The 23,532-nt window shown below is 35.7% G+C and overlaps 1 protein-coding gene and 1 long non-coding RNA gene across 4 annotated transcripts; one reads left to right on the top strand and one right to left on the bottom strand.

Annotated features, from left to right (window-relative positions):
• Nucleotides 1-14,119, top strand: LOC149039796 (uncharacterized). 2 transcript variants are annotated; one of them, XR_016179665.1, is made up of 4 exons: nt 1-227; nt 680-755; nt 1,083-1,186; nt 14,060-14,119. It is a non-coding gene; the product is annotated as an uncharacterized LOC149039796 (long non-coding RNA). The 2 variants fall into 2 exon arrangements; XR_016179666.1 differs by lacking the exon at nt 14,060-14,119 and adding an exon at nt 1,566-1,669.
• On the bottom strand, nt 10,620-22,762 carry LOC113667001 (putative flavin-containing monoamine oxidase A). 2 transcript variants are annotated; one of them, XM_089182058.1, is made up of 11 exons: nt 22,604-22,762; nt 20,576-20,663; nt 19,888-20,062; nt 18,933-19,047; nt 17,792-17,952; nt 16,820-16,909; nt 16,223-16,310; nt 15,691-15,962; nt 14,527-14,613; nt 13,636-13,736; nt 10,620-12,396 (listed from the first exon to the last, which is right to left on the bottom strand). In XM_089182058.1, the coding sequence occupies exons 1-11, from the start codon at nt 22,725-22,727 to the stop codon at nt 12,264-12,266; spliced, it is 1,434 nt and encodes a 477-aa protein (XP_089038184.1). In that variant the 5' UTR covers nt 22,728-22,762; the 3' UTR covers nt 10,620-12,263. The 2 variants fall into 2 exon arrangements, with proteins under 2 accessions (XP_089038184.1, XP_089038185.1); XM_089182059.1 differs by having other exon boundaries at nt 20,584-20,663; nt 22,604-22,755.
• Nucleotides 22,763-23,532: the final 770 nt, after the last annotated feature.

Genomic DNA, 23,532 nt, shown 5'->3' with positions numbered 1-23,532 from the left:
ATATCAGTCTTGCACGTGGAAAGAGTTCACAAACGAGAAAGACCTTACGAACGACAAGAAGATTCATCGTCTTTTTGGTGCTACTCAGGGGCCAGGAAACAAAGCAGTTTTAAACTGGTGCTTCATAACAGCTGTTCTGTAAAAGACCAGCGTATGGTTCTTTGAGTTTGCTGAATTGAGTGGATCAAGTTGGCCGCCATGAGGATTTGATGAACGTCTTTATCAAGGTAAATAACCTACGTTTAGATACATATTTGATGATAAAAGTACAGTCTTTGTGTTTCTTGGCGAAAGTATAAATCAAATTTCGGGGTTCTATTTGAAAAGGAAGAGCCAGTTACTCACATTACGATGTTGGACAAAACCTAAATGGCAGCCGCCATGACAGTTCCAAATGACCTATAGGGCAACAACAAGAACGTCGTATTTTATTACAATTATTGATCAGTGTTTTAGTTAGGTTTTTTTTTAATTTTTTTTTTTAATTTAAATTTTTACTTGTTTCATACTTTACATAGTCAATTATGCTTCTTATGTTTTAAAATTAGCTTTTCTTTAAACGCGTTTTCCCTTATGCTTAACCTCCGCCAAAGGAAAAAAGGGTCAAACATTTTGACGCGGAACTGTCTTTTTGGTAGCCAGAGTCTTTGTTCTCATTGTATCGTTTTCTGTCTTTCAGCGTCTGGCAAAGGATGAAGCAAAATGTGATTCTAAAGAAATCCTCTGGAGGAAAGAAAAAGGATTGCATTAAACAGGTTGGTAAATATTAGTGTTTCAACAAATTAGTTTACCTGAACTCGTAAGCCTGGTAGGAGTTTATCACTCATACCTGATTTGGCGAATGTTTACAAAATTACTTGAACAAAAGGTAAAATTTCCGTACAGCCCCATACTACATTATGCATTCAGTTCTTGAATAGAGAAAACAATGACAAAAACAATACATTGCCATTGGGAAAACAGATTTGTTTTACAATAGTATGGGGCTGTGCGGAAATTTTACCGAACAAAAAGTGGAGCAAGTAGTGTTTCGTTCTCAGCAGTGTTCTTAATCAATAACAATAAAAATTATTTTTCTGTAGATGGGTATGCACGTATTCAGTTTTTTCTCTCGCTTTCGTACAACGTCAAGTAGAGATTGATAACATTTCAAAATGGAAAGGAAATCAGGATAACTTCCAACAAGGTCAGTTATTTATTGTTATTATTATTATTAGGTAGGATTTGGATTTGTAATGAAGCTATGAATATCAAATTTTATTAACTTCTGTGACGGGTTTGTTATCTGCGCTTTGATATAGATGTAGTCCGTTAGAAAGCTCAAACCTGGATTGAAAAATGGAGAAAAAAAAACACTCAAAAATAACAAAGTCAAAAATTGATTGCATAGCAATGATTTCAAAGAAATTTCTAGTCATCACCTAACATGCCATGACCATCTAGAATTCTTCCTTAGATCTCTAACAAATTTTAATACTCTGATAGTTTTGCGCCTTTTTTTATTTCAAACTTGGACCTTTTCATTTAATGCTTCGAGCCTGATTTTCAGTTTCTTTCATCTTTAGGTAAAAAAACAGCTCGCCCAGTAAACTGATATTACTCAGACTTTTTCTGGAAATTATTTAGATTTTGATAAGGGCAATGATTTTAAAACTTTCTTAGACTCAGACTTTTTCAACTCTATTGATGAAACTTTGAAGCTTAATTGTAAAATTTTTAAAATTCTTGAGGCCGGTCAAACCAAATTCAACGTGCTCCAAACATTGACATTTCCAGAAAGTTTTCAGGTCGCTCTTCACTGTAAAGAAGAGGCCCAGTCATAGCGAGTTTGATGAATTTATTTTGTTCACAAGACTGACTTTTTATTCTAGACTTGATGAAAAACGAAAAAAAGAACGAACTGACCCCAATGAAGTATACTCAGCGAGAGCAAATTCGAAGTGACCTGAAGAAATAAACTGTTTACAATGTAATATTATTTAGTTTGTTCTCTCGCATTCACGTGCATATCGGCATTTATCCCCCGTTCATTAGTCCTTTTGTCCACATTTACAATTTATTAAAATTCATTGATTGCTATGTACCTAGATCACCTTTTGAGATTGTCGCGTGCAGCTTGTCCTCCGACAACCTTTCTGCAAACAGCTACATACTCTAAACACCTTCAAATTGCACCTTTTTCGTGGTATTGGTCTTTTCGTATTATCTATAAATTAAGAACCATTGTGCTTAGTTCAATAAACACTGATAGGCCTAATTCTCATGCCTTTGCTTAAAGTGGATAAAACTCAACTCAGTGTAATGATACGGTGCCTTTTTTTTCTTCCAAATTAGAACTCTGCTACTAATTCATTAATACGATGAAGGGTGATTGTTAAATGTACCAACTCTCGAGGCTTAAATACTAATAAAATAAAATTTCTCAATTATCTTTGTTTTTTTCTTTTTGTAGAATTTTCATAAGATCTCTGCACATTAATTATTTTAAGATATATTAAGTAAAAATTTTATAACTTAATTTTTGGTCACGTGAACTTTCCTTCGGGCTGAAACCAACTTTGGTCTGCTTCACAAATTGTCTATAATTCTAGATGTCTAATGTTGTGAAAATGTTTTTTTCCAAGATTCGGACTTTTTTTTAATTTTCTTCATTACGAGGTCACTCGTGAATGCTCTGATATTTTGTAATAGGCGTTTAGTCTTTCTAAAACTGTTTACAGAATTCATTTTCAAAGGCTTTCTTGATAAAAGAAACACTGAGTGTAATAACAACGTGTGGCTATGACCACCATCAAACCATTTGCCTAGCCTTAGATCAAGTAAAAATTCTACTTCAGTGCACAAATGGATTAGGTATTTCTTTTTAAATTTTGGTAACTCATTTTAGGCGTTTCGCTCTTCTTTCCTGTATAAGATTTGAAAAATCAATCAATCAAAAATGTCCATCCTCAAAGGAGGAAATTAAAATTAGGAACTGTTGTGCTTATTCACCAAAGCTCAGAAATTATACACTGCATCATTTCTCCTTGATACAAATTATTAGGATATTATCATCTTCTTGCCTAGTAGTGGAATGACTATCACTAATTAATGTGGTTTTGTATGAAAAAAAAAATACAATTTATTCAAAGATGAGCCCCCCCCCCCTCCAAGGAACAAGTTCAAAAAAACCTCTCTACCACCGAAATGTCTCAGCTGAAAGCTTTGATAGAATACGTTTCACGAAAAGGAAATTGCTGGTGGTATGACTATCAATAATTAATGTGATTTAACATAAAAAAGAATCGTCAACTGATTCAAAAATGCGCTACCCAAGTAACAAGTTCAACCAAGGCTAGGATAGGTCTCAGCTAAAAGCTTTGATAAACTGCATTTTACTGAAGGAAAGTTTCCAGAGTACAAATTTTAAAAAACGGTGGTCCCCGATCCAGTGATTTGCAGTTTTTCGTAGCAGAGAAACGTCTCTCGGGAACTCTTTTGTTTTTTTTCTCGTTATTCAGATACATCATCTTCCAATATTTTTATGCACGAGGATTTATATCTATGTATTGATCCAGCGCGAAATGAGCTTTGCGAAAATGATTGGAAAACATTTTTGCTATTTCGTCGAAAATGCTGAACAAAAACACAACAGCTCGTCGCTTGAAAGATTGATGTAGGCTCAGGAAAAAATAGAAAATATAATTCAAACTTGCAGGAACTCCATTTAAGCAATTATCATATTAGAACTCGTCACGATCTCAGAGTGATTATAGGCAGTTTCTGAGAAAAATTATTTATTGTAGCAATGTATTAACTGTCTGCTGCAATTAAATGGCTTAATCCATGAAGCAAGACAAGGAGAAGCACCAGAATTTAACCCAATTAAGTTTATTTTGGCAAGAATTTACAAGTATATCCTATCAGCAACAGTACTGAGTTAATCAGCAAATCCAGTCTACGTCCACTCATTTTCCATTGTTTGAGTGAAATATTGACTGATAGTTCTCTAACAGTAGCCAGATTAATCAATTGTATAAAACATGCTAGTAATTTATCTTTTATATTTGTTGATTTATGGTTTATTTTCATTTTCCCGCAGACTACTTGGTCAATATCTCAAATGCTTCAAGAATGAATCAGACAAGGAATGCTAGCAGATAACGGGATTTCCTTCAAAGGTACAACACATTTCTCTCAAGCATCTGGCGAGTCAAAATTCAGCAAGATTCATTTGCCAAAAGTGTATATACTAAGACTTTTGGCGGGAAAATTTGGAGCAATTTGCACAGAGTTTCCCCTGGCAACTTTTTCAGCGAAAAAATTAAAGAGGATTCGTTTACAAATCTCCCGCCAAAAAATAAACAAATGTTATCTCGTGCAAAAAATTCAAAGCAGAAATTTCGATTTTTCCCCATAATTTTAAAGTTCAACTTGCAATTTTCCTGTTAACAAAACTTTGATAAGAATTTCAATTTTTTGCACGAGATAATTTTTCTAATAAAATACGAAAAAAGCAACATGAAGAGTTAAAGAATTTCCGATTAAAATTTCTTGAGGCTAAAAATACGTCACCATTTTCATATTTCAATGTTTTATTTTCCAAGTTAAACTCGACCTCCCTCGGTTTGTAACTTTTCATGTTGCTTTTGAGAGAAAAATAACAATTTTCTGCCGCCTACTATATATTGTTACTAACACAGGACAAATAAAATGTAATTGAGCAACGAAACAAACCTTGGGACGAGAAATTTGTCTGCATATTCCAGGCTTTTTTTTCTCTTAAAATGATTGTTTAAATCTGTTTTGTGGAAAACGCATGCCAAAAGTTATTTTTCTTAGCCTGACGATAACAATTCAGTTGCTTGAAATGAAAATTAATTTTATTTTCACAAGGTAAAATTTGAGTGCAATTTTCTCCCGAGCTTCTGTATGAAAAGGCTTTTTTTAAATGAAAAAAACTAATATGCGTCTTTTGTGTCCTGTGTTACATTAAATGGTAGCGCAAATGTTATTTTCCTCTCCTAGTTTATTACAAAATTTTATAAACCACGGAATCTATAGAAACACAAAAGTTCTGCTATGAATTAAGACAGTTGCCTTAAAACAATGACCTCAAATCACGAAGAAATTCTTTTCTATTTTGATATTCTTTTTTTCTCGTCTCTGAGTATTTTTGTCAGCCCACAATCTGATAAATCATGAATTCTGTTTTTTTTGGTAAAGATGACAAAATGCAAACAGTCAGATATCAAGCCAAATTATTTCCAGCCTTTCAAATCATTTAATTTTGAAACATTTTTTACCTATTTTGGGTCCATACTACTAATTTCTGGACTTTTTGGTTGACAAAATTAAAGTGTACAACCTGGTGTAGTTTATCGAGGTCATTGCTTTTTTAATTTTTCCGAACCAGACACTGGTTTACAATTTATTATAACCGACGAGAGAACAATGTCAAAAATAAAAATGACTTGTTGCTGTTGAATAACGTCTTAATAAACCTGATCGAATTCATCTCACAGTCCAGTGACATGTTGTCAGTCATTTGAACGAAATACTATGCGGTCTTGTTAATTTAGTCTATTTAGTCAGTGATTGATCGGTTAGAGTCCATATTGGCCTGTCAGTCAAGGTGGATCTTGATGATTTTAGATCCTCGATGTTATGTCGTGAGTAGGTCTACACTTAAAAACGATGGTTTCAGAAATAAAGTATGTTGATGCAAGATTATCTTGTTCCGATAAACCAGTTTTAGGTAGTAATTGATCAGTGTTTCATGCGAAGTGTGACCTGCCAATCGATCGTGTTCAGTCATGCTATCAAGGAAATCATAATCGAGTCCGTCTTTAGCTTTCCAAAGTCAGTCTTTGGTACAGATTAAACTTTGATTGGTGTCCCAGTCAACATTATGTTTTGTAAGTCGATCGCCGAATCATTAATACAATTGCTGACATCACGTCTTAGTGCATGTTCAGTCAGTCTTAAAAATCTTACATTTGATCTGCTACCTATGCTTCTGTTGGCTGAAAACATCAGCATTAAGTGAAAAATTTTCTTTCCGCACAGTGCCAAGTTTCGATTGTGAAAAGTGATTCGTCCACTTTGCTTATGTGTCATTGGCTAGAAGACTCAAGAACCGTTCGTCAGCTGTGATTGGTCAGTTTGATTAGCTGGCAGAAGGATGTGGCTTAGTTTTGTTTATTCGTAGTGTCAATGGAATTTCCTGCTAAGTTATTCGTTACGAGCCGTTAGTGGTTAACATGGTGCATGGCAATTTGATTGCGCATGTGGACTTTGCATCGTCTTGTTCCTCGTGCATGTTTTGTCAGTGTCTAACAGTAACTGATTCCATTAGATAATCATCCTTTTGTAAATGTTATAGGATAGTTATGCAACTGTCCTGAATAAAAGATATCGTCACCAAAATAGAGGTCATGACTCTGTTCGTTTCAGTCGTTTCTTAGTTAGCTGAGAATTTCCTTAATGATATATTGTTAACGCTTAATAAGTTTTATGGAGCTGTTTTGTTAGAAAGCGTAACTGTCGGCTACTCAAACCAAGCCAATCGGAAACAGCAAAAAAAGTCATTGTTCTCTTTTCGGTTATAGCTTATTAGACCAATGGCCAGAGCAAATCAATGAAATTAAGGTGGCAAAGTCAACTGCACAGCTTGTGCTCCTATGTGTCTAATGATCTCTCTTTTTTCAAAAATGACCCAAACGGAGAAACACCGTTTTCATTATCCGTTTTCTTCAATGATAATATGAGTATGCTAGTAACAAAACGACTTCTCCAGTTGATGCGAAGAGACTTTTTTTTATTCGAGGTGTTAGATCGTATCCAACTAACCTTTTCTCCCAAATGGAATGAAAACTTATGAGGAGTTTTTTTTTTCTTAATTGACGGGCAGTTCCACCTTGATCACATTCTTTGCAGCCATGATATGTCGTAACTACAGCAACGTTAATAGAATGGTGACCTGAGGCACTGAATTGCTTTGCATTTGTGAATTTAGAGAAACCAAGTTTTTTTTTTAACAATGAACATGCAAATCACATATAAAATAATTTATTTAAATGCTTTGCATCTTGCAATTTAGACCAAGCAAATGGAGTCAGACTAGAATCCAAAACTTGTCTTTTCTTTTGTCTAAAGAACGACGAAATTAATTTAGCACGAATTGTTTGATTTATAATCGCCGAAAAAGCATGTTGATCTGCAAAACAATAAGTACCTCAAAGAAAAATTTGCGGTCTCGTCTACTCACTCTGGTATTTTTCGGCAACGCAGATAATTCACAGATCTGACCTGATACAATAAAGAGTGAGCTTCTCGAAAAACTCTCGACATTTGTTCAGTCACCATTTTGCAAAAAATATTCAATAATGTAACGTTCTTATCTTTGTCGAATCTTCTCGTCATTCCAGTGATTCCACTTGTCCTTTTTTTTAAATGTTTCTCCATCTTTTTCCTCTTTTCTAAGAGCTTCCTAAAACACAAACATAGCATTCCGCTGATAAGCAACAGGACAAATTTGGGTAAACTGACTTGTGATTTACTTAGTTCTGTAATTAGCTAAGTGTACAATGCATATGCAAGCAAGGCAAGTTTGTAAATTTGTACTGTCAAATTTTTCCATCATGCATGAACTATACAAGAAAATTTAAAGAAACTTCTGAAAAACCCTTGCAAATTCTACTTCAACTAAAGTCCCTAAAGACACAAGAACAGAATTACTGTATGCACGTGGCCATGTCAAAGATCATTCACGCATTCTTGGTTATTTTCAAGGGATTATGCTCTAAATACCTCTCTAGTTTTAAAATTTTCCTCTATTTTCAGTTTAATTCAGTCTCTAAAATTCTGTGACTGTAGTGCATAAATATAATTTTCTTAATCTCAAATTCGAGTTTTAGCAACCTACGCCCAAAGCCGACTACTCGTGCACGTGGTTACTCGCAAAGATAAAATTCAGCTTAACTCCCATATTTGCAAAGATAGTATTTCATTTACCTTTGTTGAAATAGAGAACACACTTCCTTCCCTGTCCTCAACGTTTCTTCGAGCAACTTCCAAGTTCGGTGAAGCTCTTCTTCAAAACTTCATCATAAACGTCTTCCCACTTCGACGATGAGCTTGGTTTGTTGTAAATTCTATAGTTTTGCATGAATATGGATTAGAAACAACAGCCAATCACTAATGATTACATCACAGATGTTGGCGTAAGCTGCCTGCCAATCAGAGAATGGCTGAAAAAAAACATCAATTGCAAGTTAACGACCCATCGAAAAAAAACATCAATTGCAAGTTAACGACCCATCGAAAAAAAACATCAATTGCAAGTTAACGACCCATCGAACGCGGATCATATTTTGCTTCAGTCTATCATGAGCGTGGAATGAACATTACAAGATAAAAGTAATAATAAGTAGTAGGGTGTGCAAAGAAAGGGGTGAGGTTCAGAGATAAAACCAAAGCAAAACTAGGAATATTCTACTTGAAAATATAGAGACCCTTGCCGTTAGGAAAAGTCAAAAACACTTCAGCCACCAATTTTTTAACTTTCCCTTTCCGGAATTATAAGATAACTCGATTGAAATGAAGGGTTTAGAAAAAAAGATGAATGCATGCAATGCAAACCTATCTATTTTCTGCTTTTTCGCTCTCTCTATAGCACATCGCTCTCTAGTTCCTTGTATCACAATAACATATATTTAGTTTATAAGAAGAAGGAAATGATGTATTTTTTGTCGAAGTTTTCAAACAATACTCTCTCATTAGCCCTTTGACCATGAAGAGTGACTAACATCTAATTTCTCCTAACAATATCACCCCTGAATCACACATTAAGGTCATGAGAATAAAGAAAATGATCACCAACTTAAGAAACTCTTGATTGTTAAACAAATTCTCCTTGCCAGTACCATAAGAATTGTATAGAGAACAGTGTGGAGAATATGCATTGTACACTCAGCTAGTTACAGAACTAAGTAAATCACAAAGTCGGTTTACCCAAATTTAGCCTGTTGCTTGTCAGCGGAATGCTATGTTTGTGTTTTAGGAAGCTCTTGGTAAAGAGGAAAAAGATGGAGAAATATTTGATCAAAAGGACAAGTGGAATCACTGGAATGACGAGAAGATTCGACAAAGATAAGAACTTTACATTATTGAATATTTGTTGTAAAATGGAGACTGAACAATTGTAGAATTTTTTTCAAGAATGCAAGGGTGTAAAGGGATAATGGAGACAATGAAGAGGATTCGTGACGAGTGAGTTTGGAATAAATGTTAAAAAATACATTCATAATTAAAACCTGGGATATCTTTAAAATGTAGAGTCAAAGAAGAGAAAAGAAAAGAGGGAGATAGAGAGAGGAAGAGAAGAAAAGAAAAGTGTAAGAGAACCTGACTATGGTTCAGAACAGTCCACCGACGCCGAACGCATAGTGAGCGAAACTTGTCCCTCACACCACTTGACTTGGGAATTTTTATGTATTGTTTGAGTGTTTATTGAGGGCCAGGAGTAGTGTGCAAAGAAGTTGTTTCGTGTTCAGATGGCGGTAGGCATAGTAATCCCCTAACGTTACATGAGATACCAAAAACTGAACGGCTGCGAAGGAAACTGAGAAGCAGCTACCGTCTCCAAAGATACACTCACGCGCGCGCGCGCCAGTAAACAAACAGCATCATGTAGTTTATATCTACCTAATTGTTCATTTTATTGCTTCGAAAAATCGATTAATTTGACATAAACTTTCAAATTCCAAAATACGCTGTCCACAGAAACGACAATATATCACATTCCAGATAAAAGTCTGTTTATTTTGATGCTAATCGAGAGCCATCCCTGTTTGTTACGATGACACAAAACTCTTCGAAATTCCATACATTTCCTCTAAATTCAACTATACATCAAATGGTCAATCCGTGAAACTGTTTGGGTGGGTTCCCTGTGACTTCTTCAGCATGAAGTGGCTAAAGGAATGTTGACCCGTCCCAATTTACCCTCGGCATATTATTAATAACCCTTTAACATCTAAGAGTTATTGCCATCTAATTTCTCCTCACAATATCACCCCTAAATCACACATTAAGGTCATGAGAATAAAAGAAATAATCACCAACTGAAAAAGCTCTTGATTGTTTAACAAATTCTCCTTGTCAGCACCTTAGAAGATGTATAGAGAACAGCACGGAGAATTCATACTGATGTTAGGGTTGTGTATGCCTGCTTTACTGTACTGGTAGCTACTTTTCTATTCCAGTATCGACAGCGCTTGCCCCGAGGGAATAGTATTTCTGTTGTTGAAAAAAACACGTGAATGTTTTTCAAAGTCAATTCTTAAACAGAGTTTCAACTACTCCGCTGTGTAAGAATTGACAAATGAAGTTTCCTCGAGTGACTAGAGTGTGTCCAAATGTATGTCCTAGAATGGATTTTCCATAAAAAACCAAAAATTAAGATTCAAAATGTATACAAAATGTATTCCCAAAATGTATTCCTAATGTAAGTTGGCAAAGCGTTCCCTACTGATGAGACGACACTGCAATTTGTCCATGATGTTTCCCGACATATTAATCACTGATGGTGCGCTTTTGAGCTCAAACTGAAGGTAGGTTAGAATAACAAAATGAAATAAAAACAATAAATACTGTTTTATTTGTCAATTAAAGACTTTAAAAAAGTGAACATAGCTTCGTGTTTTACATATATGTATATTCCTTGATCAAATAAAAACCCCAATGTCATGTATAACATGTTACTGAATAAGAATAACTTTACATTAACATATGTTTGTTGTCCATTGTATTTACTATACTAAGTAAGAACGCAATTTTTATGAGGTTTGGTTTTTGCAACATTACTGCACAAGTAGCCTCTGTAGAGTAATTTTCAATTGAGTGTCGAAAGTAATACTAGTTTGCGATGGTTTTTTGATTGGTCAAGAAAACTCGCGCCACTTTATCAATCAATCAGATCCAAAATTAAAACAAATTCTGACTTGTTACCTGTCTGGTACCGCGCTTTGAGCGTTTTGATTGGCTCATTCTAATATTAACCTTTCTTCTGATTGGCTCCTAGTGATCTTTTCCTTCGCTCTTATTGGTCGTATTTGGTAGTTATGACACTCAGTCGACAATTACTCCTAATTCTATGATTGGTTCATGGTTTAATTGTCTCGTCTGTTTCAAAATTTCAATACTTATTTTTAGTGAAAGTCAAATTAATTAAAATATTCCCCATTTACAGTTGTTAAATATGAGCATTTTCACCAGTTGAAGTAAACAAAATGTAGCAATGAAAAAGAGCTATTTGTGTTTTTAGATAACAAATTACTGAAGAACACAAAAGAAAACTTTCAAATTAATAAGATCATCTTCAAGTAATATTTTTGACAAACCAATTAAATAGTAACTAACCTAACTCAATGACTCCTAAGATCTGATTGTAAATTCTCCCCTCGAGCTGCTACACATTTCATTGTAAATTATTTACAAGAACTTGGTGTTCAATCCAGATTATAATATCTAACTGATAAGTCTGAGTATTCTCATTACCTTTGTGCTTGATAATGTATGGGTATGTTAAGGAGAAGTTACATGTTAATCACTTTTGGGAGTTTAAGGGTAAAGGCAATCAAAGTAAACATTTCTTTCTCATAATTTAAAACTTAAACCCTTTATACCTTGAAATAAGTATCCATTATATTTTCCATACCATTCTCTACACATTTCCTTCGGTACTGATAAGGAGAATTTGTGTAGCAATCAAAGCTTCTTAGATTGACAATCTTTTGTTATTCTCATGATTTTAAAGAATGATGTAGCAGTATTGCTGTATGGAGAAATAAGAAGCTGGTCAGTTTTAACCCTGTTCCTTTACCCTCACAAAAAAATCATTGCTCTATATTTCTCAAGACTTAGCATACCATCTACATCAATTGTAATTTTCCTTTTTATGTTATCAAATAAACATAAACATAAACATAAACTGATTCAGATTTTGGAGGTTTGCTACATCTAGCTACACCACCACTGCATCATTGAATCCTTTTTTTTTTGTTTTATTTTGTTTCTTTGTTTTAGTTCTTGTTTGGTGTTATTTTGTTTTGTTCTAGACTATACCTTCTGTGGTAAAGATCAAATTAACCATTTGAATATTAGTCTATTGAAAAACTATCATTTATGCATCCATATTCTCCAAATATGATAAAACTATTCTATATGAACGTTGCCTGTATTAATATACATGTATGTTTTGCCAACAACACCCAGCTTAGTCACTCAGAATGTTTGACTGGTGCACAAGCTAAGCCGTCCAAGACTTCATTTGCAGCCCTTTGACCTGCTTGTACTGCTCCATTCATGAAACCACGCCATTCAGTGGCTGTCTCAGTTCCTGCCCAGTGAACTCTGACAAAAGATGACACCATTACATCACTTGTTATTTCATCACTCTGTAGGCTGAGAGCTTATATTAACTCCTGAAAAACCTGACATAAGTATGAAATAGTATATTCCACTCTTTTCCATGGCTTTCCTATGGAACTGAAGCATCAAGTGAAACAGTCAAGAGCTTCATTAGATGGCCATCATTTCTTTTATTCTCATGACCCTAATGTGTGAATCAATGGTGATACTGTTTGAAGAAATTAGATGCATGTCACTCTCAGGGATTAGATGGTTAAATGCGGTTTCAGAGAGTAGACAACACCCTGCACATCTGTTAAATTCTCAAGTTTGTAAACATGTGGTAAAAGGTTTTAGGGGCATGGTATAAGCCTACATTTGATTGGTGTTAATCGTCAGCCTCGCTTTTTCTAAATTTTCTAGACAAGACCCACCTAAGCTGGGGTAGATGGACAAATTTTTTTGGAAGGGGAAGGAGATACAAACATTGATTCACAAAATGCATAATTTTTTAATGTTATAGCCTTAATAAACTTAAAAATTTTATAAGACAAATAAATTCAAAATACTACATTTGCTGTTGTAAAATACAATATTGTTATATTGCAAGAAGTTTGGAGTCAGACAAGATGTAAAATAAGGTCCCAGGTCTAATGGTAAGAAGGGATCCCCACCCTTCCCCACCCCATCCCCCCTTCCCTACCCCATCCCCCCCCAACCTCCACCTGAATTTGCCACTGCCTGTATGGCTTTAGTCTTAAGAACCTAATGGTCTGTGACTGCAGCAGCATATCCCTGATCTGGGGGCAGATCCAGGAAACTTGATTCAGAAACCACAGAATGTATTTGCTTAACACCAGAGTCCAAATAGGCTAAAAAATATTTAAAGACATGTAAATTTTAATAATTCAAATTGAGAGTGTGATGTGTGATCCTGTTGTTGTAAGAATTTGGAATCAGAGAAGTGGTGAAAAAGCCTGCAGGGGGGAGGGGGGGGGAGGTTAAGAACCTCTACACTCTCCTTCTAGAACTGCTATTGTTTCATAGCACATACTGAGCAGGAGTATTGCTCCCTCATTCAAAGGAACGTCAATCCCTTGCAGGTCACCCTGCATTCATCAGATTTCCCTAAGAGTTTGCTGGTATACATTAATAATACTCCTGGATGGAAAGATGCTCTGTGAGAGTGAAGTTTATCCAGGACTCAAACACTGCTGATGCTTAAAGCTAATTCCTTTTTACCTAAGAAATGGCTCACGTAAACAGTCTCCATAATTTGTCATTGCTCCAGGGACCATCACATTCACTGGACATCCACCATTCCATGCCTCTTTTGACCAGTCCTGATTAAATAAACAAACAAAAGTAAATAAAAGAAAATTAATGAAACACATCAAAATGTCTTAACGTAATCAAAACTTTATCAATTTAAAAAATTATATCCATTCATGTTGAATGTGAATTTGATGTCAAAATGATTTCAAACTAGTTTGATTTGTGATTTTTTAAAAATTGTTTTAAGAATTGTAGAATTTCTTGTAGACAACTTGAACAAAGGAAAGATAACTGTTGTGATAATAAAACTACTAGGTTTAAGTCTTTTAATTTGACTTAAGTTAGAATTACTTTCAACTCTAACATATTCATCTTCTACTCCTTACCCTAGAAGAATAAAAAAACTTACCTGGATGGGGCACCTACAATTCATGAAGACAGACTAATCAAGGGAGGGTGCTTATCAAGTTCAGGACACTTTTTTAATTTTTGATAACCAGCAGAACCAATGAAACAAAGCTTTGATGCTTATAAAAAAAAGCAGCAAGAACACTGGAATAGGGGTGCTTCTTGGGGCAAGAGTGCTTGCTCAATAGGGGCACTTACTAACAGAAACACATTTGAGGGGGCACTTATTAGAGAGGGTGATGCTTATCAGAATGAGGGTGCTAAATCAAAATAATACTTATGATATTCCACTCACAGAGAGAATTCTTTTATCAATGAAACTACAAGCTCCTCAATAAAACAGAAATTATGGAAATTTTACACAAATTATGGGGAATTATTTAAAGTAACACTTACATTTTAGATTTCACAGATCTGGTCATCTGAGGTTTAAAAGCCAATTGAGCATACCTTTATTGTAAAATCAATAGGCTTCTCTGCTTCTTCACCAAAATACAATTTCAAAGCCTTAAGGATTGCTTCTCTTTTATTTTTATCCTAGCAAAAAAAATTCAGGATCAAAAGTTAGAAGTCTCAAGGAAAACCTCCACACTTCCTTCATTAACACTTAATCCTTTGACTCCCAAGATCTTATTTAGTAATTCTCCTCACTGTCTGCACTACAATTCTTTTGATAATTCAGAGAATTTAGTATTGGATCAAATGTTGTAGTATCTATCCCCTAATTGATGTTTTTTTTTATTCTCATCTCTTGCCTGCTTGATTTTGTACTGATATTATAAGGAGAAATTCTGTCTTGGTCTAAGGATTAACCCTTTACACCCCAACATCAGAATACATATTCTTCATACTGTGCTCTATACATTTCCTTAGATGCTGACAGGGAGAATTTGTTTAACAATCAAGAGCTCCTTAAGTTAATGATCATTTTCCCTATTCTTGTGACCTAAATGTTTGATTCAGGGCTGATAATGTACGGAGAAATTGGATGCTGGTCACTCTTAGGGGTTAAAGAGTTAAGTAGGAAATGACTATGGTGAGACATGGCCATTTATAATTAGAATGGATAATTTGCTTGAAAAGAATGGTGATTACAGGTAAATGGTTTGTGGCCTGTCTTTTCTCTCATAGTCCTATGAGCACCCTAATGGAGGTTAATCGAAAACGCACAAGAAAAAACAAACCACTCTACAGACCCTTCTCTCTTTTTCTACACTCTTTGCAGGTCAAGGAATGAAGCAGCTTAGTTTTTCAACCAGGAAGGATTTGATATACTCAGGGTTAAATGAAATTGATTTGATCATTAAAGCAAGTGTATCACATCAAGTTCCAGATGAAACTTCCTGGAGCAAACATAACCCTAATTAACTCCTGCGATCTGATTGTTAATTCTCCCCACTGGCAGCTACACATTTCCTTGTAAATTAGTGACAAGAATTTGGTGTTAGATCAAGATTATCATAATAACTTCTACCTGATTTTGAGTATTCTCACTACCTGTTTTTTGCATAATGTATGGTTATCATAGAGAGAAGTTACATATTAATCACTCCTGGAGGTAAAAGGGTTAGCTTCACCTTTAGGGATATCATTGAATATCAGTTGTGACATTACCATTACTGTGCTCCACTGAGCTGCTGCATACGAAGTTATAAATCCAACAATTGCAGGGTTTCCATCAGATGATGTTGCATCAAATGTTACTGCAATAGGATTACTCTCACAAAAACCTTTAGTTGTGTTCCTGGCCATGTCTCCTGATAACCCTGCCTTCCTCCAGAAGGCTGTTGAGTATGTTGCCACAAACTTCATCAAATGCGACGGAGGCATGTTTTGAATAAGACGCTGCTTGTTGTATGGGAGGGGTGGACTAAATTTGATCTGACCTATGGAAAAATTGGTAATAAAGTTAGACAACTTATAGGGTGGAAATTGGCTTGAATCAGACTTTGAATTCAATATGGCTACCAAAACGTTTTGTTGTGCTCAATGTAAATTGTGTTCCCCCACTCTCCTTTTCCAAAGACTGATGAACTGCCTGTATGGATAACATAAGGGCAGGTTTGCAATACATATTGAAAATTATAACACTACTTACAAAGAGATAATCAAAAAATTGTTTTTCTCATCTATTTAACTTTCTAACCTATCAAATGAGGTGGAACTGCAAGAATTACAAACTTGGCTTTATAAGACCGGCTACCATGGCTGGTTACTATCACATGGTCATCTTCCTGACAAAACAAAAATTTTCTGAGTTATTCAAGTTATTTTCCAGCTCAAATTTCAGTCATGGTTGTTAAGTTGAGCAATTGGGGCCATTTTCACCGCTGTTAGAAATATCCATTCTTATTTCACATATGTACTTTGGAAAAGGAAAGAAAAGCACTCTGAGAGTGAAATCTCACAGATCTTTAAATTCATGCATGCATGCATGCAGCCACATTTTCTTGGACAGAATACCAATAATTGCTCCATGTGCAGTTTAATTACTCAACTTGAGTCACAAAAGTTGCTCAAAGACAAAAGTTGAAAGTCCCTTTCTCCATAAAGTATCCATGGTTTGCTAGCACAAAGCTCTGTGACTTTAAAAGTGATGAGCAAAGCAGGAAATGACAGCTTATTATCTCATGTTCTACATGCTTATAGAACTTGAACCAGGACTATCTCAGAGTCTCAAATCTGAGTAGTTGTCATTGGATCATTGAACCCCTGGCACAAGTGATCAGTACTACATATTTACCTGTTTTATTGATGTGACTGGCTGATTTAAAAGAACTCTGCCCTTTCCCAGTCTGCCAGCAAGTACTTCAGTTACACTATGAGCAGTCCCCTTTTGGCAAAAACAAATATAGTGCAAACAATAGATAAAATTCAATTATTAAATTCAATATACCTAATAAGTTATCACCCTGTCTTAAGCAGTCCATTTTCAGAGTCCCACACTTCTTCCCTATAACTACTGTGATTTTTACCTCAGTTGATTAAGCAGTCACCTCTAATAAGCAGTCATGATCACCTGTTACTGAGTTCTAACTGCATATTTGTATTTTTGCTCACTGTACAGTATCATATGGTGCTCAACCACTCAAAAAAATTATAAATATTCTTTCAAGAAACTTTACTTCATGTCAGTGTTAACCCTTTAACACCCATGAGTGACCAAGACAGAATTTCTCCTTACAATGTCAATACAATATCAAGCAGACAAAAGATGGGAATAAAGAAAAGTATCAGTTAGGGGATTATAAGTTGACCAAATTCTCCAAACCACCATTACAAGAACTGTATGAGAAACAGTAAGGAGAATTACAAATTTGATCTGGGAGTTAAAGGGTTAAACGAATCCTATAGTGCTTCGTTGGTGGGGGAGTATAACAAGATAATTTGGTTCCATTAACTTGGTAAATGTAAATTTGCCACCATAGAAAGTTTCTGAAGCTAAAAAAACTCCTTAAACCTTTACACACTAACATCAGTATGTATATTCTCCATACTGTTCTCTACACATTTCCTAAGGTGCTGACAAGGAGAATTTGTTTAACAATCAAGAGCTTCCTTAGTCGGTGATCAGCTCCTTCATTCTCCTGACCTTAATGTTTGATTCAGGGGTGATGTGGTAAGGAGAAATTACATGCTAGTCACTCTTAGAGGTTAAAGGGTTAAAGGGACAAACATTTTAGAGACTCTCTACAGTACCCCTTATTTGTTTTACCTTAATTTTCCACTCCTGTGCATGGCCCTTCACACTTGGATCTGTCATAATAGACCACCCCCCTGAACAGTTCAGGTAATGCAGAAAATACAGGAAGGACATCTGAGATGGTGTCACTCCAAACATGATGCCTATCACTATGTCAAATAACTCTTTTGCCGCTAAAAGTAGAAATTAAGGTAGTATATGACAATATAAATGTCAAAAATAGTCATGAAGATAAATATAATATTAATATGATAATAACAATGGAATAAAAGAAAAGAGCACCAGCATTTTCATACATGTCAGGTTAGAATTAGAATAAGAATTTGGGAGTGTTGGTCTGAATTAGGAAGGGTAAAAAATCAGTTAAAGAGCCTTAATAAAAACTCTTACATGGACAAACCATTAGTGAACTCAATGGACATATGATGCTTAATGTGGGTATCACACCTCCGTCACAGTCAGAGGCATGCAAACTATAATGGCATAATGCCCTCATCTTCCTTTCAATACTTTTTGATGTCAGAGGAGACTTGTGATCAAATATACATTCTTGATGACAAAACATTTTTTCTTTATTTTTCTTATTTTAGGGGGGGAAATTTGAACAGCAATGTTATCCAATAAAAAATATAGGTAACTGAGCTTGTACAAAAGACCATCACACATTTACATCATTCATTCATTGAAAAAAAATAATACCATGTTCTCAGAAAGCCTGTATGCATACTGCTCAATTATGTGATGTTATGCATAGTACAGGAGTTGCAGTGCAATACTGAGGAATCACCTTAATGCAAGAGGATAATGACATGATTTCTGGAGCATACCAGTACTTTCCCTTCATTATGAAATTTGGAAAATTTCAATGGTGTACTGACCAATCACAATAAAGTTTAGAACACACAAGAAATCCTCAAAGCCACAAACATATTAACCATGATTTTGCTTTGAAATTTAGTGTTCTAACATGCAAATCACTCTTTTCGTGAAATCCACGGATACTGTGCCATATATAGTTCATGGTTTTCTGAGTTTCAATACAATTTGCCTTCCAAATTAAGGTAGTTGGGATAAGTAAGCTTCAAAGAAAGAGAGATCACTGTGCCTTAAGTGCATATTGTAACAACTTGTGACACTCAAACACATTTCTCACCATTTGTCCATAGTGTCTGATGTTTCCATGTCTCTAAAGTCATTCCATCCCATTCTTCAGCACAAGGACACTTACTAGGATTATCAATAGGAACTTCTTTGCACAACCTCTCAACCTTGTGAATCATCAAGGGAAAAAAATTGCAAAATAAGTGTAATCGGTAATATCTCTTTCCAGCTCAGTTCATCCCATCCTTTGAGCCAGCATTGTTTCCAAACTCTCTCCTCTTCTCCTGGGAACAAGGCTTTGAGCGAACAAAATAGCGATACTTCATAAAATATCTGAATACCCAGCATTACTAAATATACAAATGCGAGGATGAGGACAGACTGGAGAGAGGAAAAGGTACAAGAGAAATAGGAGCTCAGAGCTGGAAAAGAGAAATTCAAGCAGACAGAACAAGGAACATAATTCAAAGGGGCAAATATCCCTTTGTCATTAATTGGCTGTCTGAAGAGAGGAAAATGAAGAGGAAGAGCTAGGAACAGAAAGTGAAAATGTCACCTTTCTCTGAGTATCCCCTTCCCCCCTTCCTCCACCTCCCAGCTTAAACTAAAAGAATTGGGTCGAGGACATTAAACAGTTTTATAACATGGCTGGTAAATTTGTCTGATCAAATTCAATTGCACAAGCATGCACGCTCATGATGTCAGCAAACATATCCCCTGAGAAAAATTTTCCATTGAGTTGAAAATGTTATAAAACAATTGGTTCATATGTCAGCTGTGCATTCATAGAGATATGAAGCACTTGGGAAGTTTAGAGAGCACTCAAGAAGCTAGAGTTGCTCAAGGCATAGCCAAAAGCAACTCTTACCCATTTTTTGTGCTCTCCAAACTTCCCATGTGCTTCATATCTCGATGAACGCACGCTAACGTATGAACCAATTGTTAAGAGTCAATTAGCTTTCAGAAGACAAGAAGACAAACTATCAACAGAATTGTCTGCAACTTACCTTATAGATGGACCACAACAGGTCAAGAACTGCAATATAAGACACTGGTGGAATCTCACCAGAATACTTGGTAATGACATTATTATTGCTGTGCCACACTTTGCTTCCACTGTACAATTGATTGTACACTTCAATGTCCAATTCCTCGAGTAGACTCATAAGAGTCTTTTGATTCCTGGGAAGGGAAAAAAATTTAGCTTAAGGAAGTAAACTTATTTTCCCATGCTCCTAGCTGTTACCTCATTGTCAAATATAAACAGACTGATTATTCTAAGACTAATTTTCACACAACTTTAAAAGGGAACAATACGCAAGAAAAATTTTGTCTCATTGTTTGAAACATTCACAAAGAAACTTGTTCTGTAGAACCCTACTAACTTGAACTTGGCCAACCCTTTAACCCCTAAGAGTGACTGGCATCTAATTTCTCCTCACAATATCACCCTGAATCAAACATTAAGGTCATGAGAATCAAGGAAATGATCAACAACTAAAGAACTCCTGACTGTTCAACAAATTCTCCTTGTCAGCACCTTAAGAAATGTATAGAGAACAGTATGGAGAATATGCATTCTGATGTTAGGGTGTAAAGGGTTAATTCCAATCCCCCCGGTAACTTGAACAAGATCTGATTTCCCTTGACCCCATTTTCTCAATAATGTAGGATATTATCTCCAATTGTTCTCACCTACATACCCATTGTCCTCCAACATCCCATCTGTCTGTTCCTTTCACAGTTTTGAGTTCCACACTGTCAAGTCTTCCACCAACTCTGTCTAAGTTTTCACAAATTGTTTTGATTAAAAGATTATAGTTTATAAACTTTACATCTACAATAAAACGTCAACTTGTCTTTAAATGCTGCAACATATCTCTAATTTCTGACACAAACAGCCACAAGGAAGGTGTCTACTCTGGAGGAAATCTTCACCCATTAATCTTTTGACCGCTAAGAGTGACTAGCAGCTAATTTCTCCTTCCATATCACCTCTGAATTACACAAATTGAACTCAGAAGAATAAAGGAAATGATCACTTTCTGAAGAAGCTCTTGATTGTTTAACAAATTCTCCTTGTCAGCATCTTGGAAAACGTATAGAGAACAGTATAGAGAATATGCAAACTGGGTATTGAGGGTTAGGTGTCTCACCATTTAACAGTGTTGAGAAAACCTGGATTTGACCAGATTGGATCACGGACTGGACCACAAACTGGACCACAGACTGGATCATGGATCAGATCTCATTAATTGAAATTAGAAATTTTGCGTGAAGAGCCAAAATAAAGTCTGTGTGACATAATGGAGTGCAGGCCCCACTGAGGTTTTTTTTTTTTGCCCAAAAACCCCTTGTTGTCACATTTCACCAACAAGAAATTATTTCAGTTGGTTTGTCATGCAGTTCTTTCGATAACATTAGTGTTTTGCCACTGTTTGAGATCAGTGGAGGTGCTTAATTGCTGTTCAAAAATCCATTTCCATTTTTGACAAAAACCAAAAATCAAATGCTAAATCACATAAAATCCACAAACCAAAATGGAGAAAATTGAAAAACCAAAGTTTTTTGACACAAAAAACCAAAATACCAATATAAAATTAGCCAAAACTGCAAAACCAAAAATCCCCAATGCCCTTCTCCTGATTGAAGAATAGCTAGCTTTTGTCCATGACAGCATGACACAACACTCCTCAACACAGCTGTGAAAGTGACTACATGGAGTTTTGGGGAAAACTCTCAAATGGACCTGCACTCCAGTGTCACCCAGACTCTATTTTGGCATTTTATGCAACATCTCAAATTTTCATCGAAATATTTTAATTTTTTAACATCCTTTTTTTTTAAACTATTTATTATTTTGTAAGGATTTCATTGTTTTATTTTTCAAACTCTTTTCTTTTTTGAAACATGATCCAATCTGTGAGGTTTTTGGGCAAAAAACTTTCAGGGGGCCTGCACTCAACTATGTCATGCAGACTTAATTTTGGCTTGCCACGCAAAATTTCTTCTTTTATTTAACATGATCCGATCCATGATCCGTGATTCGGTCCGTGATCCAATCCGTGATCCGGTCCGGTCCGATCCAGATTTTGTCGACGCCGCAAATTTAAACGACATCGACTCAAACCGTTCCTTGAGTCGTTCCTTTCAAAGTCATAATTTGCATCCTCGAGTAACGGGCTTCGTGTACGCTTTTAGGTTTACCTTTTTTCCCTTTCGTATATCTCTTTTTAATTTCTCCAATTTAAAGGACACAATCTGTTCACCAAAATTATGCAATAAAAAGTATAGGTCACCTTGTTTGTTTACGGGCGATAGACCATTGTACCACTTTACCTGGTCCATGGATTGAAAATCGATACCATGTTCTCGGAATGCGCGCGCGCTCATTCCCAGAATCATGTGATTTTTAAGCGTAAGATAGGATGCGTGGTGCAAAACTGAGGAATCACCTTAACGGTTGCAAACGCGCTCGACGGGATCCTACCATGAGCCTTTACATTAATTTTGTACGAGTGGTTTCTGCTACTCGTGAAGATAAAAATGAAAACTTAACAGCGTGAGGGAAAAATAAAGAGAGGTCAACCGGCTGGCATGCAAGCTTAGCATTTAATTACAAGGTCACGCTCAAAAGATCAGATAGATTAAAGTTACTTACCGACGCCCTCAAAAAAAAATTGCATTAACAAATTATCAACCTGTCAAAACTTTCAGGCATACCTTTAGCTTCGAGAACTACAAGCTTTATTTGTGGGCGTTTCTTCAGCAATTCGTAGGCTGCAGAAAGGCCTGACATTCCTCCTCCAATGATGACAACGTCGACAATTTCTGGTGAAGCAGCCATGTTCCTAGGCTAAATTACTAGCCGCTGTTCGAGAATATGAGCCCGCGCTCATCCCCGTAACCCACTCCTCTCGGGGAGGAGTGAAGACCGGACACGAGAGAGCGGAGGAAATCGAGCCAACTATGTTCCAGAAAACTTAACTTTTGGCTTTCGCGAAAAAAAATTGATTAAGCAATTGTCAGGATGCAAAAGCTGGGCTTAAAAAAAAAATAATAGCTTTTACGTCATAAATATCAGAGGAAACACGATAAAAGCAGGTGATAAATGTTTTATAGACACTTGGTAAACTCTAAATGCCCGTGAAAAATCTGGAACCAATAAAAGGTTCTAACCAGGAGAGAGGGGTCGTAGCTCTTATTTAAGGGCTGGGGGAGGGGTGTAAGAGAGAGTGTAAGGGGGGGTTGTAACAAGGCTGGGCTGACCCCCTTCTGGACTGGAAAGTAATTATTTATTGCAATGCTTTAAACATCTTTATCATGCCCATAAGTTTGCGCATAAAATCTTGTTAAAAATTCCTTCTTAAGTCTTTGAACGAAGGCACACCACCACATCAGTGCACCCATGTAGGAAGTCTAAAGATTTTTTTATATAAAATATATAATTTACATAAAATTTCTAAAATAGTTTCAGGTAGTTTAGTCTAATCTCTAAGGATCTCTTCGGTCAAAGGGCGTCTGTTTTCGAGCAAGAAGGACAAACGTCTCGATAAACTGAGTGAAGGTCAGCATATGAATCGTAAAAATAGCTTCAGCTTTTTATCTTTGGTTTTCAATCAAACCTTGGTTTTCACCAGCGACCTAAGTAC

Source organism: Pocillopora damicornis, chromosome 9 (assembly GCF_964200805.1).
Source record: "Pocillopora damicornis chromosome 9, jaPocDami1.2, whole genome shotgun sequence".
Taxonomy (NCBI): domain Eukaryota; kingdom Metazoa; phylum Cnidaria; class Anthozoa; order Scleractinia; family Pocilloporidae; genus Pocillopora; species Pocillopora damicornis.
This window is presented reverse-complemented; position numbering and strand designations above follow the sequence as displayed.

What these genes read in the sequence shown, in the direction of transcription:
- LOC113667001 (XM_089182058.1), bottom strand. Translation starts at nt 22,727, where the DNA reads ATGGCTGCTTCACCAGAAATTGTCGACGTTGTCATCATTGGAGGAGGA. An exon ending in GGAGGACAATGGGTATGTAG is followed by an intron (nt 20,063 to 20,575) that starts GTGAGAACAATT and finishes TTCCCTTCCCAG; the next exon opens with GAATCAAAAGACTCTTATGA. An exon ending in CAGTCACATCAATAAAACAG is followed by an intron (nt 16,311 to 16,819) that starts GTAAATATGTAG and finishes TTGTTTTGTCAG; the next exon opens with GAAGATGACCATGTGATAGT.